This window comes from Macaca nemestrina, chromosome 14 (assembly GCF_043159975.1).
Source record: "Macaca nemestrina isolate mMacNem1 chromosome 14, mMacNem.hap1, whole genome shotgun sequence".
Lineage (NCBI taxonomy): Eukaryota > Metazoa > Chordata > Mammalia > Primates > Cercopithecidae > Macaca > Macaca nemestrina.
The window spans coordinates 80,809,503-80,823,474 of NC_092138.1; the positions used below are offsets into that span (position 1 = coordinate 80,809,503).

Sequence of the window (13,972 nt, forward strand, 5' to 3'; positions counted from 1 at the left end):
AAAACCTTTTGCTTCTGAGGCCTTCTCTTGGGGGCACTGTTTTCTGAGCCACAATAGGGACATTCAGTGTTTGTATGGAGCTAATTCCCTCTTCTCCTCTCCATGGAATTAAACACCTGACTAAGGCTGGATGCTACGGCTCACGCCTGTAATCTCAGCTCTTTAAGAGGCTGAGACAGGTGGATCACTTGAGCTAAGGAGTTCGAGACCAGTCTGGGCAACATAATGAGACCCTGTCTCTACAAAAAATACAAACATTAGCTGGGCGTGGTGGCATGCATGGATAGTTCCAGCTACTCAGGAAGCTGAGGTGGGAGGATTGCTTGAGCCTGGGAGGTTGAGGCTGCAGTGAGTTGTGATCGCACCACTGCACTCCAGCCTGGGTAACAGAGTGAAACTCTGTCTCAAAAAAAAAAAAAAAAAGAAAAAGAAAAAAAGAAAAACACACATACACACACACCCCACCTGACTATTCTTCTCAAAGCCAAAGGGGAAAGAGGGAGGGCAAAGAACATTTCTTTTTTTTGTTGAGACAGAGTCTCGCTCTGTCACCCAGGCTGGAGTGCAGTGGCAGGATCTTGACTCACCACAACCTCCGCCTCCCGGGTTCAAGTGATTCTCCTCGCCTCAGCCTCCTGAGTAGCTGGGATTACAGGCACAAGCAACTAAGCCCGGCTAATTTTTGTATTTTTGGTAGAGACAGGGTTTCACCATATTGGTCAGTCTGGTCTCGAACTCCTAACCTCAGGTGATCCACCTGCCTTGGCCCCCCGAAGTGCTGGGATTACAGGCATGAGCCACCGCACCCAGCAGAACCTTTCTTTTAAAGATGGTACTGTCGGCCTGGAGAGGTGGCTCACACCTGTAATCCCAGGATTTTGGGAGGCCAAGGCAGGTGATCACCTGAGGTCAGGAGTTCAAGACCAGCCTGACCAACATGGCAAAACTCTGTCTCTACTGAAAATATGAAAAGTAGCCGGGCATGGTGGCGTGCACCTGTAATCCCAGTCACTCGGGTGGCTGAGGCAGGAGAATCGCTTGAACCCAGGAGTCGGAGGTTGCAGTGAGCCACGATAGTGCCATTGCACTCCGGCCTCGGGAACAAGAGCAAAACTCCACCTCAAAAATAAATAAATAAATAAAGTAGTGTCTGCAAGAATGAAGACTGACACATTACCCTCCCACTAGATGACTGGTCAGGAGAAAGGGGAGACTTCAGTGGAAACAGAAGAGTATAGAATGGCCAGAAAGAGAAGGTGCAGGGATGATCACCTCGCACAGGTGCAGAACATGCCTGCTGCCTATGAGTCTACAGGCTGAGCTGGGCTAGCAGAGGTAGATGAACTTGGGGCAAAGGGTAAAAAGAATGGTCTCCTGATGCAATGGGGTGGAGGCAGCTTGACCAGGCATAACCATCTTCCCAAGGGACCACCCCCCCAAGCTAGCGGGCTGCTTGGGATAAGTCCCTCCTCAGCAGGAGCCCATTGGGGCCACCACGTATCCATACCAAACCTATAGATGACAAGCCAGGCCAGAGTAAATGGCCAAGGGAAGAGACCAAAACTACGCCATGGCCAGCCACGTAAAGGGCTATCTGTGCTTCTTCTCCATCCTTCCTATCCCCTTGTCAAAAATCTGTGTAAACAGAGAAAGAAGAATGTGGGAATGAGCCGCTCCCTCCAGCCTTAAAGGCATCAGTCAAGGCTGTGCTGGGAGGAGGTGGAGCTTGGTAGACTCTGACTTGACTATGAGATGAACTTTGACATTTGAACGGTTCCAAGTTTTACCAACTGAAATGAATGGCTTCAATGTCAGGGAGTGACTGAAAAGTTAGGGAATCCGACTGAGATAGTGTGAGGGCAGCCTATCCCCTAGTGAGGAAGAAGCTGTTAGACCCAGCTGAATTGGTAGCTGTTCTTGGAAAAAACCTTTTCTGTTTCTAGCTTAGGGAAAACGTCTGTCCTCCACGTTCCTCACCACCCCAGGGAATATTATCTCCTTCACTTAAACTGGTAAATCTGTGGCTCTGAGATTTGGCTCTGAAATCTCTGACTTTAATTCATCTAATAAAGGTCACACCTCTGCCAACAGCAGTGCCCAGACTGGAGCCTGATCAGTCCTCCTCCTACTAGGGGAGACTGAAGCATGGTGCGTACCAGGCAGCCACATGGGGAGTCCTCACTGGGAAATGGAAGCCTGGGGAAACCCTAGGTAAAGGTGGCCTGCCTGATGCAGGACTTACAATGTGAGCTGGTTTTTTTCTACCTTAGGAAGAGAAGAGGAAAACCTTCTTTTGCTAATGTTATCGGTGGAGACCATCCCAGGCTCTTGGCATTTTGAACAAAGACTTGACCAGCCAGTGGCTGTGTGGCCTAATGGGTAAGGCATCTGACTTTGGATCAGAAGATTGCAGGTTTGAGTCACTGCCATGGTCATGGAGGGGTTATTTCTACCTTTTTCTGGGCACGGTGTCTCATGCCTGTAATCCCAGTGCTTTGGGAGGCCGAGGAGGGCAGATTGAGGTCGGGAGTTCGAGGCCAGCCTGGCCAACATGGAGAAATTCCATCTCTACTAAAAATACAAATTAGCCGAGCATGGTGGTGCATGCCTGTAATCCCAGCTACACGGGAGGCTGAGGCAGGAGAAAAAAAAAAAAAAAAGATGTAATTACTGGCCGGGTGTGGTGGCTCTCACCTGTAATCCCAGCGCTTTCGGAGGCCAAGGCAGGCAGATCACCCGAGGGAGGTCAGGAGTCCGAGACCAGCCTGGCCAACATGGTGAAACCCCGTTTCTACTAAAAATACAAAAAATTAGCTGGGGTAGTGGTGCATGCCCATAATCCCAGCTACTTGGGAGGCTGAGGCAAGAGAATGGCTTGAACCCGGGAGGCAGAGTTTGCAGTGAGCCGAGATTGCACCACTGCACTCTATCCTGGGCAACAGAGTGAGACTCCATCTCCAAAAACAGGAAACAAAAGCAAACCTACAGAAAGATACATTTCTTGTGGGATACTTCTTTAAAAACAAAAACAAAGGACAAAGTTTTTTGAGAAAATGTCCTTTTTTATTAGAATATTTTAAAAACAACTGAATTGTATTAATTATTCACAAAAGGAATGACAATCCCCAAATTGGAGTGGATTTCTGGGTGGTTCAAGGAGGCACCTACATGTTTTTGACAGGTAATGACACTGCTAGTTAACAACTCTGGTTGTAGATGGGCAAGACTGGATGGCCATGGGGAGAAAAGAAAGGTGGGGGTGAAACTTTACAGAGAAAGCACCTGAGATGAGGGAAAGGCACCTTAGGTGTGTTTAAATAGCATTACTAAAGCTAAACATTAATCAGGAAAGACAAGCTTTTTTTCCTATCACCCAAGTAACACCTGGTTTGCTTTGTCTTACGTTTAAAAATATGTATTTGATCCCAGGAAGGATCTGAGTGATCCAAGTTGGACTAAACAGGAGGCAGTCTCTAGGAAATGCATATTTTTCAAGCAGGAGAATTTCTTTGCCTCTTTTTGTTCAGGATCCCATCATTATATATCTTCAATGAGTGGCAGTTTTTAATAAGAAATTAACTTGCAGAGAGAGAGAGAAATAGACAGGAAGGAAGAGAGGAAGGAAAGAAGGAAGGAAGGAACGGAGGGAGAGACAGAAGGAGGGAGGGAGAGAAGGAAGGAAGGAGATAAATCTGTGATGATGTTGGAATGTACATGTCTCAGTGAGCAGTGACAGATGATCAGCCCTTTCTAAAGACTCCTTAAAGACACAAAATGGTAGGTAGCATTGATCTGACCTTCATACAGGGTAACCATACTTTGGGAAGCCCAAATTGAAATGATGTGATCACTGCCAATGAGTGTTGTGACTTCTAAGTGAGATGGCCCCCCAGACACAGCCACCAGAAGAAGCGTCTGAATTCTCAGAGCTGGTCTTCTCCAGAATATGTGAGAAATCATCAGAAGACATTGAAAACAAGAATGCCCATACCCATTGACCCCTGGGCATTGCTAAGGCATTCTATTGGCTAGAGTCCCTGGTTTATGTTTCAAAATTCTCCAGTTCCAGCGATGGAACAGATGTCTTACTGGTCTTCCCCAAGGAATGGATAGCCAGGACCTCATATCAATGTCAGAATGGGGCTGCACTGACCAGACAGTCCTCTTTATCCTAAACTGTGGGCCACTTGGCCTGGGAAGTTTCTTATTGAAGGGTAAACCCATGTTACCACTGTGAAGTTCATCTCCCACAATTCCTATAATTGGGTTAGTACAGTTCTTGCTCATAGCTAGAGACCTAGTTGTGGCTCTGCCTCATTGGTTCTTCCATGAGGCCATAGGTGGCCTCAAGGTCAAGACATCTGGCAGAATAGAAAGCTTCAGGGTGAGCCATATAAGCCCAGGTTCCGGGCAGCTTGGGAGATCCTGGGAGATTTCCTCCGGGGAAATGGATAGTAAGCTGGTTTGCCAGACCTGTGTGGGTTCTTTATGGAAAGAGGACATTGAGTGCTGAATTTTAAGCCAGATTCCACTGCCTTTGTTTGGGTATTGCCCACCTGGCATGGAAGCTGGGCAGCCTCTGGGATTCCGGTTGCTTGCTGAGTCATCTGATTGGCTTCAAACAAGTGTGTGTCTCCTTCAGGAGGGAGCCTTTGGTCAGATTCCACAAGCTTGCCCCTATGATGTACTTGATGACTGGTGTCCTGGGGGAAGGTTTGAACCAAATGATGCATCTCCAGGTGCGTGTGCCACGGAGACTTGGGGGCCTGAAGACAGCCCTGGGCAGCCTCCTCCAGCCTCCCGTCCACCTTGGAATCTGCCTCTTCCAGGGACAGTGAGCTCCTTCTCTCCTTGTTAATCCAAACAGCACTGACTATCGATTCCGCAGGAGCAGGCGCGTTTCCTCCTGAAAAGAGAAAGCACCAGCAGGGTCATCACTGGAAGGGACAGGGGCATCTCTCACTTAGGGGGTCTCATTACTTTCAAGCTGAAGGAAGGCCATCCCCAGAAGGTTCCTGGTACATTGCATGTGTGTACATGTGTACATACACAGGGTCTCACTTGTATGCTCACACACATGCCCTTTCACACCTCACCCATATATATTCACACACACACAATTATTCATTCGTTCGGCACATATTTATTGAGCACTTAATATGGGCCAGGCATTATTTATTCCAGGTCCTAGGAATACAGCAATGAACATTGAGACAAAACCCATACCTTCCTGGGTGTGTCCTAGTTGAGTAGAGAGACAAAAATGCATATTTATAATGCCTGGAAAATCTCAGGCATAACAGAGGGCCAAACACTGAAGTGAAGGAGGGAACTCTGGGAGGAGATAGGAAACTAGCATTTGGGGCTAAAAGAAAGGCAAAGAGCACACATAGACTCACACACATTTGGGTTCACATATGCTCACCAGTGGAAAACATTATTCTTAACTTATAGGGTTTTGTATTCTGGGATTCTTTTTTTTGTTTTGTTTTTCTTTGTTTGGGACGGAGTCTCACTCCATTGCCCAGGCTGGAGTGCAGTGGTGCAACCTCCGCCTCCTGGGTTCAAGCGATTCTCCTGCCTCAGCCTCCCAAGTAGCTGGGATTACAGGCATCCGCCACCCTGTCTGACTAATTTTTGTATTTTTAGTAGAGATGTGATTTTCACCATGTTGGCCAGGCTGGTTTTGAACCCCTGGCCTCAAGTGATCTGCCCACTTCAGCCTCCCAAAGTGTTGGGATTACAGGCGTGAGCCACTGCACCGGGCTGTGTCCTGGGATTCTGATAGTGGGTTTACAACCCAAGGCAAAAGAGGGAGGAGTTGTGTTTTGAAGCAGCTCCTTTTAGAGAACGAAACATTATCCTTCTAGTCCACAGGCACTGCTCTGGGAAGACAGCTGCAGCATTTACTGCTCCTCAGAACTGGCTTTAGGTGGAAGAGGCAGACCAATGTCTCTTTTTTTTCTTGGGGACTTTTCTTTAAACCACCTAGTGGAATATGATAGTTCATTGTTAACTCTTGGTGGCAGTGACAGGGATTGGAATGACTGAAAAGCATTTGCCTTATAGAAAGCAAGTGTGTGACCAGTCTGGAGCTCCTCAAAAGTGTCATTTAGGTTCACTTGTCTGTCCCATCACCTGTTATCACAGAAGACCCTGGAGGTGACAGAGCAAGAGTGGGGAGACGATGTCGGAAGAATAAAGTCAGAAGGAAGCCCCTGAGCTCCAATTCCAGGGATCCAAAAGAAACAGAAGACCAGCTGCAGCCATCTCAGCCAACAACTACTGTCCTGTCAACATTAACTCTAGTGTGAGGCTCTCAAGATTTGTTTCGGCTTTGTAACTGCATTAGTTCCTTAGTATTATTTTCCAGCATGAAATGAAGGAAACACTTTTGTTTTGTTTTGTTTTATTTTATTTTATTTTATTTTTGAGACAGAGTCTTGCTCTGTTGCCCAGGCTGAAGTGCAGTGGCGCGATCTCGGCTCACTGCACCCTCCGCCCTCCGCCTCCTGGGTTCAAGCGATTCTCCTGCCTCAGCCTCCTGAGTAGCTGGGTCTACAGGTGCCCGCCACCACACCTGGCTAATTTTTTTTTTTTTTTGTATTTTTAGTAGAGACGAGGTTTCACTGTGTTAGCCAGGATGGTCTCGATCTCCTGACCTTGTGATCCACCTGCCTCAGCCTCCCAAAGTGCTTGGATTGCAGGCATGAGTCGCTGCACCCAGCCGAAGGAAACTTTTATAAATATCCAACCTGTTATGTACTTATTTGAGAACAAGGAAGGAGGGAGACACAATGAGAGAACCTAGAAACTGGTATCCTCTCCCATCACGAGTTTAGAAGGAAAGGACTGAAGGTGGACAGTCTTGTTCAACTGTCAGTCCCAGCCTGTGGTTCAGAGGAAAGGAAAGAGAGTTCGGCTGGGAGGTACACAGGGATCCCACCCCAAAGCAGCCTCTGCTGAGAATCACCATGAGCCTTCTGTGGCAGTACCCTCCACATCTTGGGATGGTGCCTGCTCTTCACTGTACAAGAGAAAGAGAATTAGGGTAATTGCCTGAAGAGTACAGGGAAATTTTGTATCATGTTTTTTATCTGTTTTGTTTTGGTTTTGGTCAGTTAGGGACTGGCGATGAAGGAAATGTACTCGTTATCTATAATACTTTCTTCATTCTTCATCCTTGATTCACTTCGCTAGGAGATACAAATTGGAGAAGGGATATTTTGAGCCCCTCCTTGATTTCTCTCTTCAGTGGGGATGGAGGAAGTGGGTGGAGAGAATAGCGAAGAGAGTGGTAGGGAGACTCAGGGAGGAAAGAAGAATCAAAATTCATCCTAACTGCCTGAGACCTTTGGTGGAGCTGCTCTCATCAAGCCAGAGTCAGGCAGACATGAGGTCTGGTCCTGAGTTCACCACTGACTCACTAGGAGACCCTAGGCCTCCATTTCCTCATCTATAAAATGGAGATCTTAAAAAGGGAGCTACCTTACAGGGCTGCTAGGAATGTTCAATGAAATGTAATATAAAACATCCAGCCCAGATATAAGTCCCGACCCTAATCCCTTTTTCTACATAAGGCGAGTCACACAGTGTCTGACTGCGACAAAAGCATATTCCTTTTGGACATCAATCACTGGGGGTAATTGGGGCTCCACAGACTTCTGAGAGTAGCTCAAGTTCCCCTGAGAACTTACGTTGCATCAGGGAAGGCACACTGCTACTTGTAACTGAATTTCCAGAACCTGGATCCATCGCATAATGCTAAGACGGGGTGAAGAAAGCTAATTTTGGAGCCCTTCCTTTCATCGATCAGCTCCTAGAATTTCTGAGCTTCTAAATGCAAACCAATGTCTTGAGACATTGACTTCTAGCTTTCGCAGGAGCCCAATCTCAATGCTCACTCTGTCTTCCTGGGTCTCTCTGCTGCAATAGGCACTGAGGATCATGGTCCTCTAAAATCCCTCTACCAACTTGGCTTCATGACATTAATTGCTCTTGATTTTCTTCTACCACTTAAAATATGTTTAATTGTGGTAAAATATATAGAGCATAAAATGTACCATCTTAACCATTTTTAAGTGTACAGTTTAGTAGTGTTCAGTACATTCACGTTATTGTGGACCCAATCTCCAGAACTCTTCAGCTTCCCTAACTGACACTCTATAAGCATTAAACAATAACACCCCACTTCCCCGTGCCCCAGCCTCTGGCAACCACCATTCTGCTTTCTTTCTGTCTCTCTATATATGACTACTCCCATTTACTCATGTAAATAGGATTATACAGTATTTGTCTTTTTGGGACTGACTGACTTTACTCAGCATAATGTCCTCAAGTTTTATCCATGTTGTAGTGTATGGCAGAATTTCTTTCCTTTTTATGGCTGAATGATATCCCTCTCCTCAAATTTTGACTGCTCTCTCCATCTTCCCTGGCTTCATTTCTTCCTCTTGTTCCTTAAATATTTGAGTATTCCAGAACTCTAACTTTCATCCCAGTTTCTTATTAATTTACACATGGATTTGCCACAATTTTATCCATGCCCATGGCTTCAGCTACCATCTATAGATGAATGACCCCAAATCTAGATCTCCAGCCCGACTGAGATCCAGGCTGGATGGAAGGTCTACAGGCAACTATCTCCAATGCAGTATATTCAAAAACAAGTTAATCTCTCTCTATTAAAAACCTTTTCTCCTGTATTCTCAAGGAAACATATCACCATCTATCCTGTTGCTAAAGTATAGGGGACAATTAATTGCTCTTTTGCCTCCTTAGTGTCATTTTCACCTTATTTTTGTCACCTTACCCTGATTTTTCCCTGGAGAATTACCTGCTCCTTCACATTCAGTGCCAGTGTTTCCAATGGCCTTCCTACTCAGATGCATGTGACATATTTGATCTTGTCCTCAGTCAATCAGTGCATAAAGCCTTGATGAGTTTTATACATATTAATTCATTTGATTCCTGCAATAACCCTATGATTTGGGTACTACAGTTATTCCCAATTGACAGGTGAGGAAACTGAGCCCCAGAAAATTTACGTAACTTGTTTAAAGCTGCATATTAAGTAAATGGCAGAACTGGAACTCAAACTCAGGCTGTGCTCCAAGACCCAGTACGTGACCACTCCATTATACAGTATGCTGACTCTCACAGTTAGATAAAGAATGTGAAACTCAGCCGAGCATGGTGGCTCACGCCCAGCACCTTTGAAGGCTGAGGTGGGCGGATCACCTGAGGTCAGGAGTTCAAGACCAGCCTGGCCAACATGGCCATCAACCCCATCTCTACTAAAAAAAATATAAAAATTAACTGGGCATGGTGGCAGGTGCCTGTAATCCAGCTACTCAGGAGGCTGAGGCAGAGATAATTGCTTGAACCTGGGAGGCAGAGGTTTCAGTGAGCCGAGATTGCACCATACTGTACTCCAGCCTGGGCGACAGAGTGAGAATCTGTGTCCAAAAAAAAAAAAAAAAAAAAAAAACAAGGTGGAACTGCAAACTGCTGAAAGTGCCCTGAATGACCCTGACGTAGCCGGGAGGTCAGAAGTCTTCTTGGAGAAAACCACACCTGGGCACTCCTTGCATGAACCATAATTTAGCACCTGGTAACGATGGGAAAGGGGGCACTGAGTTACCAAGAGCAGGAGAAAGGATGAGCACAGGGGATAGTGAATTCTCTGGGGGCATGTTGAATTTGAGATGTCTTTGGATCACCCCCACTAAGCAATTAGATTTGTAAGTCTGAATTGCAGGTGTATTAAGCATGGTGTTTCCTTTTGAAGGGATTTAAATTAATAAATGTTTGTTGAATAACTGAATGAATAAACACCCTCCAGGGTGGGATAGAGCTTTAGGAACATTTCAGTTTATGCCCTGCAGAGATGGTGACTGGCTGTGCCAGTTCACTCCTGCCAGGAATGGGCAGGATCCCATTGGTTGGCAACAGCCCAGGTAATGGGAGATGGGCTCCTTCAGCTCAGAGGTGCCACTTTTGTTCCCAGAAGGCAGCACACTTCCTGACTTAGACAGAGAGGTCCCTCTGGCCCCTGATTTTTGCCCAGTCTGTACTGGCAAAGGGCAGCCCAAAGAGTCTGCTGAACTCTACAAATAACCACAGAATCCCACAGAGCCCAGCTTTGACCTTTCAGGGCATCTTCCCTTCTCCCTCAACCTGTTCCTCTGTTAGAGGAGGAAGGGCTGGGATTTGACAAGCCCTTGGTTTCTGAGCCCTGTGCCTCTAACTTCCTCCTGGAATGAAATCTGAGTTCCCAAAGGGAGGAGGTTTCTCCCCATGAGTGGGGTAGGGGATTTCTGTGTCCAATCACACCTCCTTGCCTAATGTTTGAGGCTGGATGAGCCTGGGATGCCTCATGGGTCTGTGAGCCCTAGGCGTCCTCTGGCCCAAACAGTTCCCAGGCTGTTGGGAACGCCATGTCTTCTACCGCCAGAGTGAATTTCTCTGGTCTGTAGGAGGTGCCTTAGTTAGACCCAGCCAGGAAGCAGAGCTCCTATCACCATACCTGAGCTAGCAGGGGGGCCAAGCCTCCAGGCTGACCAGTCTAGCAAGATCAGAACATCAGAGCAGAGGCCAGGAACAGTGCTGGCAGCCAGGTGCTTGGCTGAGGCCCCTGGCTCCCTTAGCAGGTGGGACAGCTGAGCAGAGCTGCCCTGAGCCCGCCTCCCTTGTTCTTCCCCACTGGGAGGGAGGGCTGGCAAAGCCCTGGCTCTGCCTCCCTGCGGCTCTGCCACTCAGTCCTCCCATGGTCAGTCTCTCCTTCCCCAGCCCCTGTCCATTCCTACCTTTCGGAAGCACCAGGAGGTGGGCCTGGGTCCTCTGCTGCCTCTTCAAGCCTTCATACTGGGCTCGCAGGAAATGGATGCTGAGTGGGGGCCCTTTCCCAGGGGCCTGAGTCCTGGAGCCCTCAGCCATGAAGCGAGATCCAAGCTGCCAGAAGTGGGGCAGGGCTGGGCATGGGCAGGGCAACCCCTCCATCCGGATCCGGGAGAAAAGCAAACAGAGCTGAGTGGGGCAGGACCCGGGGAGGAGGAGAGAGGGAGGGGGCAATGAGGGAGAAGGAGAAGTGACGGGCAAAAGGAGGGTGGAAAGGGGAGTGGGACTGAGGAAGGAGATAGAAAAATAAGGGGGAAGGAGAAAGATGAACAGGAGGAGGAGGTAGGGAGAGGGAGATATGGGGGGGAGGAGAAAGGTGGGAGACAGGGGCAGTAAGAGAAGGAAAGGTCGGAGGAAAGAAGGGGCAGCGAAGGGGGAAAGACTGGAGGGAGGAGGTGATAGTGACAAGGGGGGATTAATGGGGTGAGAGAAGAAAGGGAGGAAGAAGGAGACAGGCAGGAGGAGGCAAGGAAAGGAGTGATGGGGAGTAGGAGACTGAGAAGTAAGGGGAGAACTGGGGGAGCAAAGAGAAAGGCAAGCTCAGCTGCTCAGAGCCCTTCAGGGAGGTCAAGAAGGTATCTTACTCCAGGTCCTTTCATTGCTTGATCCTAAAGTTTAGAATCCAATTCCCAGTGCTACGGTGAAGTCTCCCATTTCTTGACAGAGCTGGGACTGGGCCTGGGGAATGCTAAGCACCCTCTTGGCTCACACATTTTGGACTGGAACGTGGCGACTTTTCAGCAAACCTGCTGGTTGGGTTTGCAGTAGTTCAAAGAACACTCTCGGGAGCTTCACAAGGCCAGTGCTTCTGGATGTGTGCCCCGCGGCCACACCCTAAAGAAACCCAGTAGCAAAGATCTCCCCAAGATCTCCACTCAGACCCCAACACACACCCCAGGTGAAAATCCAGCCCCAAAGCCAGCCATGGGACAAAACCCAGGGAAATCTTGGCCTCTGGCCAGCCCCGTCCCTTGGACATTTGGTGTAGCCTCTGCCGTCTCAGCATTTTCCAACCAAGTGGTAAGTTAGGCATCCCCTCAACCTGTGCTTGCCAGCCCCAACATTTCTACATCACTTTTGAATCCCAGACCCTCTCCCTCTTACACCAGCTTTGACCTAGCCTTGCTGCATTTGGTCAACTAAGTGCCTTTCTATCTTCTCCTATCATGGTGCTTACTGATTACCCAATTACCCAATATGTCTACAGAGGCAATGGAAACAGAGTAGAGCCTGAACCTACGAGACATTTTGGACATTAACCAGATACGATCTAGTTATTTGATGTGGGGGAGCAGTGGAAGATGGAGAGCAAATCTTCACTGGGTAGCATATGTTAGTTTTGTTAGGTCTGCCATAAGGAAAACCCATAAACTGGATGTCTTAATCCACAAACATTATTGTCTCTTAGTTCTGGAGGTTAGAAGAGAAGGGTCAAGGTATGAGCAGGGTTGGTTTCTTCTTGGAGCTATGTGAGAGTATCTGTTCCATGCCTCTCATCTTGTTTCTGATGGTTTGCTGGCAATCTCTGGTATTCCTTGGCTTGCAAAAACATCGCCTAATCTCTGCCTTTATCTTCACATGATGTTCTTCCTATGTGGGTGTCTCTGTATCCAAATTTCCCTCTTTTATAAGTACAGTAATCGCATTGGATTAGAGCTCAATCTGTCTCAAAAAATACAGAGAGAGATAGCCAAAGCCTCCTCATACCTTTTTATCGGTAGGTCGCTCTATCATGAAGGCAAGAGCAACCCATCTGTGCTGGACCAGTTGCACTTGCCACGAAATCGTGGTAGTAGACATCACGGCAGTAGGCTGGCCACAATGGCTCACAACTGTAATCCCAGTACTTTGGCAGGCTGAGGTGGGTGTGTTGATTATGCCCTGGAGTGCAGGACCAGCCTGGGCAACATGGTGAAACTGTATCTACAAAAATTAGCCAGGCATGGTGGCACATGCCTGTAGTCCAAGCTACTTGGGTGGCTGAGGTGGGATGATTGCTTGAGCCCAGAAGCTCAAGGCTACAATGAGCCATGATTGCACCACTGCACTTCAGTCTGGGTAACAGAGTGAGCTCCTGTCTTAGAAAAGAAAAGAAAAGAAAAGAAAAGAAAAGAAAAGAAAAGAAAAGAAAGAGAAATAATGGCAGTAGAAATTGATTTCTACTATATTTTGGCATTTACTTGTCAGCCTTTTTCTTTTAGTATTAACAGTTTTTGTCTTTTTCTATATGTGCATATTTGTGGATATTTTGATGAGAAGTAAACTGAGGCTATCTGCTTCTGATTGAATGCTTTTTAGGAGTTTAAATTCTTTCTTTTAGTTAATATAATTCCTCTTTCTTTTAAAACTCAAATCTTTAATCCCTTTGAAATTTATTTTAGTGTTGTGTTAGGTATAAGGCAAGGATCTAGGAATTTTTTTCCTCCAAATAATTGCCCAGTTGTTTCAATAGCACTTACTGAATAAACTTTCCTTTCCCTTGGACTGTGATAACAATAACAATATTACAAGAAAAAATTGGCAACTTCATCTCATCCCAGGGAGTCTTCAGAAATAAACAAGAAAAGATGATCAAGCCTGGAGTTTGTTCTGAGTGGCTGCCACTAAACGGGTGACTTTTATTATCCAGGTAGATCCTCCAGAGGAACTGGAAATAAGCTTCAAAGTTGTTTAGGGCTTGAGACGCTGGAGTAGGAATAAGATGTCTTGTTATTCTAGGGAATATTTTGTTTTTCTGTATGTATGCCAACTGTATGGAACATGAAATGTCCCATTCTGGTGGAGAGGTAAGACTGTGCATAATGTAGCATGTTGGTTCATTACAGAAACAGGAACCAGCATCCCTACAGCCCTCCCTGGAGCTTCAAGTAAAATGACTTAAACCAGAGGTCCACTCCTGTCCAAGGGATCCAGCTATTCTGTGAGACTTGAGTGGCAGCAGGTATCACTTACAACTGGGGCATTACTCCAGAGAGAATGACTCAGACTGTAACCCTGTCCATGAAAAGGCCAGTCATTGGTGGGTAGAGATTCAGAGACTTGAAGAAGGCATCCCTTAGGGAGCTGGCTTGAG

The 13,972-nt window shown here is 47.0% G+C and overlaps 1 protein-coding gene and 1 non-coding gene across 2 annotated transcripts; one reads left to right on the plus strand and one right to left on the minus strand.

Annotated features, from left to right (window-relative positions):
- The first annotated feature begins 2,361 nt into the window (after positions 1–2,361).
- Positions 2,362–2,435, plus strand: TRNAQ-UUG (transfer RNA glutamine (anticodon UUG)). The gene has a single exon. It is a non-coding gene; the product is annotated as a tRNA-Gln (tRNA).
- Positions 2,436–3,041: 606 nt separating this feature from the next.
- Positions 3,042–13,013, minus strand: C14H9orf152 (chromosome 14 C9orf152 homolog). Its single transcript, XM_011740330.2, has 2 exons — positions 10,809–13,013; positions 3,042–4,906 (listed from the first exon to the last, which is right to left on the minus strand). Exons 1-2 carry the CDS (start codon positions 10,999–11,001, stop codon positions 4,380–4,382), a joined length of 720 nt encoding a protein of 239 aa, XP_011738632.2. The 5' UTR covers positions 11,002–13,013; the 3' UTR covers positions 3,042–4,379.
- Positions 13,014–13,972: the final 959 nt, after the last annotated feature.

Bases quoted from the DNA above. Each gene is read 5' to 3' on its own strand.
- C14H9orf152 (XM_011740330.2), bottom strand. From the start codon at position 11,001: ATGGAGGGGTTGCCCTGCCCATGCCCAGCCCTGCCCCACTTCTGGCAG. The intron at 4,907-10,808 runs GTAGGAATGGAC...TTCTCTTTTCAG, and splicing joins CCTCCTGGTGCTTCCGAAAG to GAGGAAACGCGCCTGCTCCT.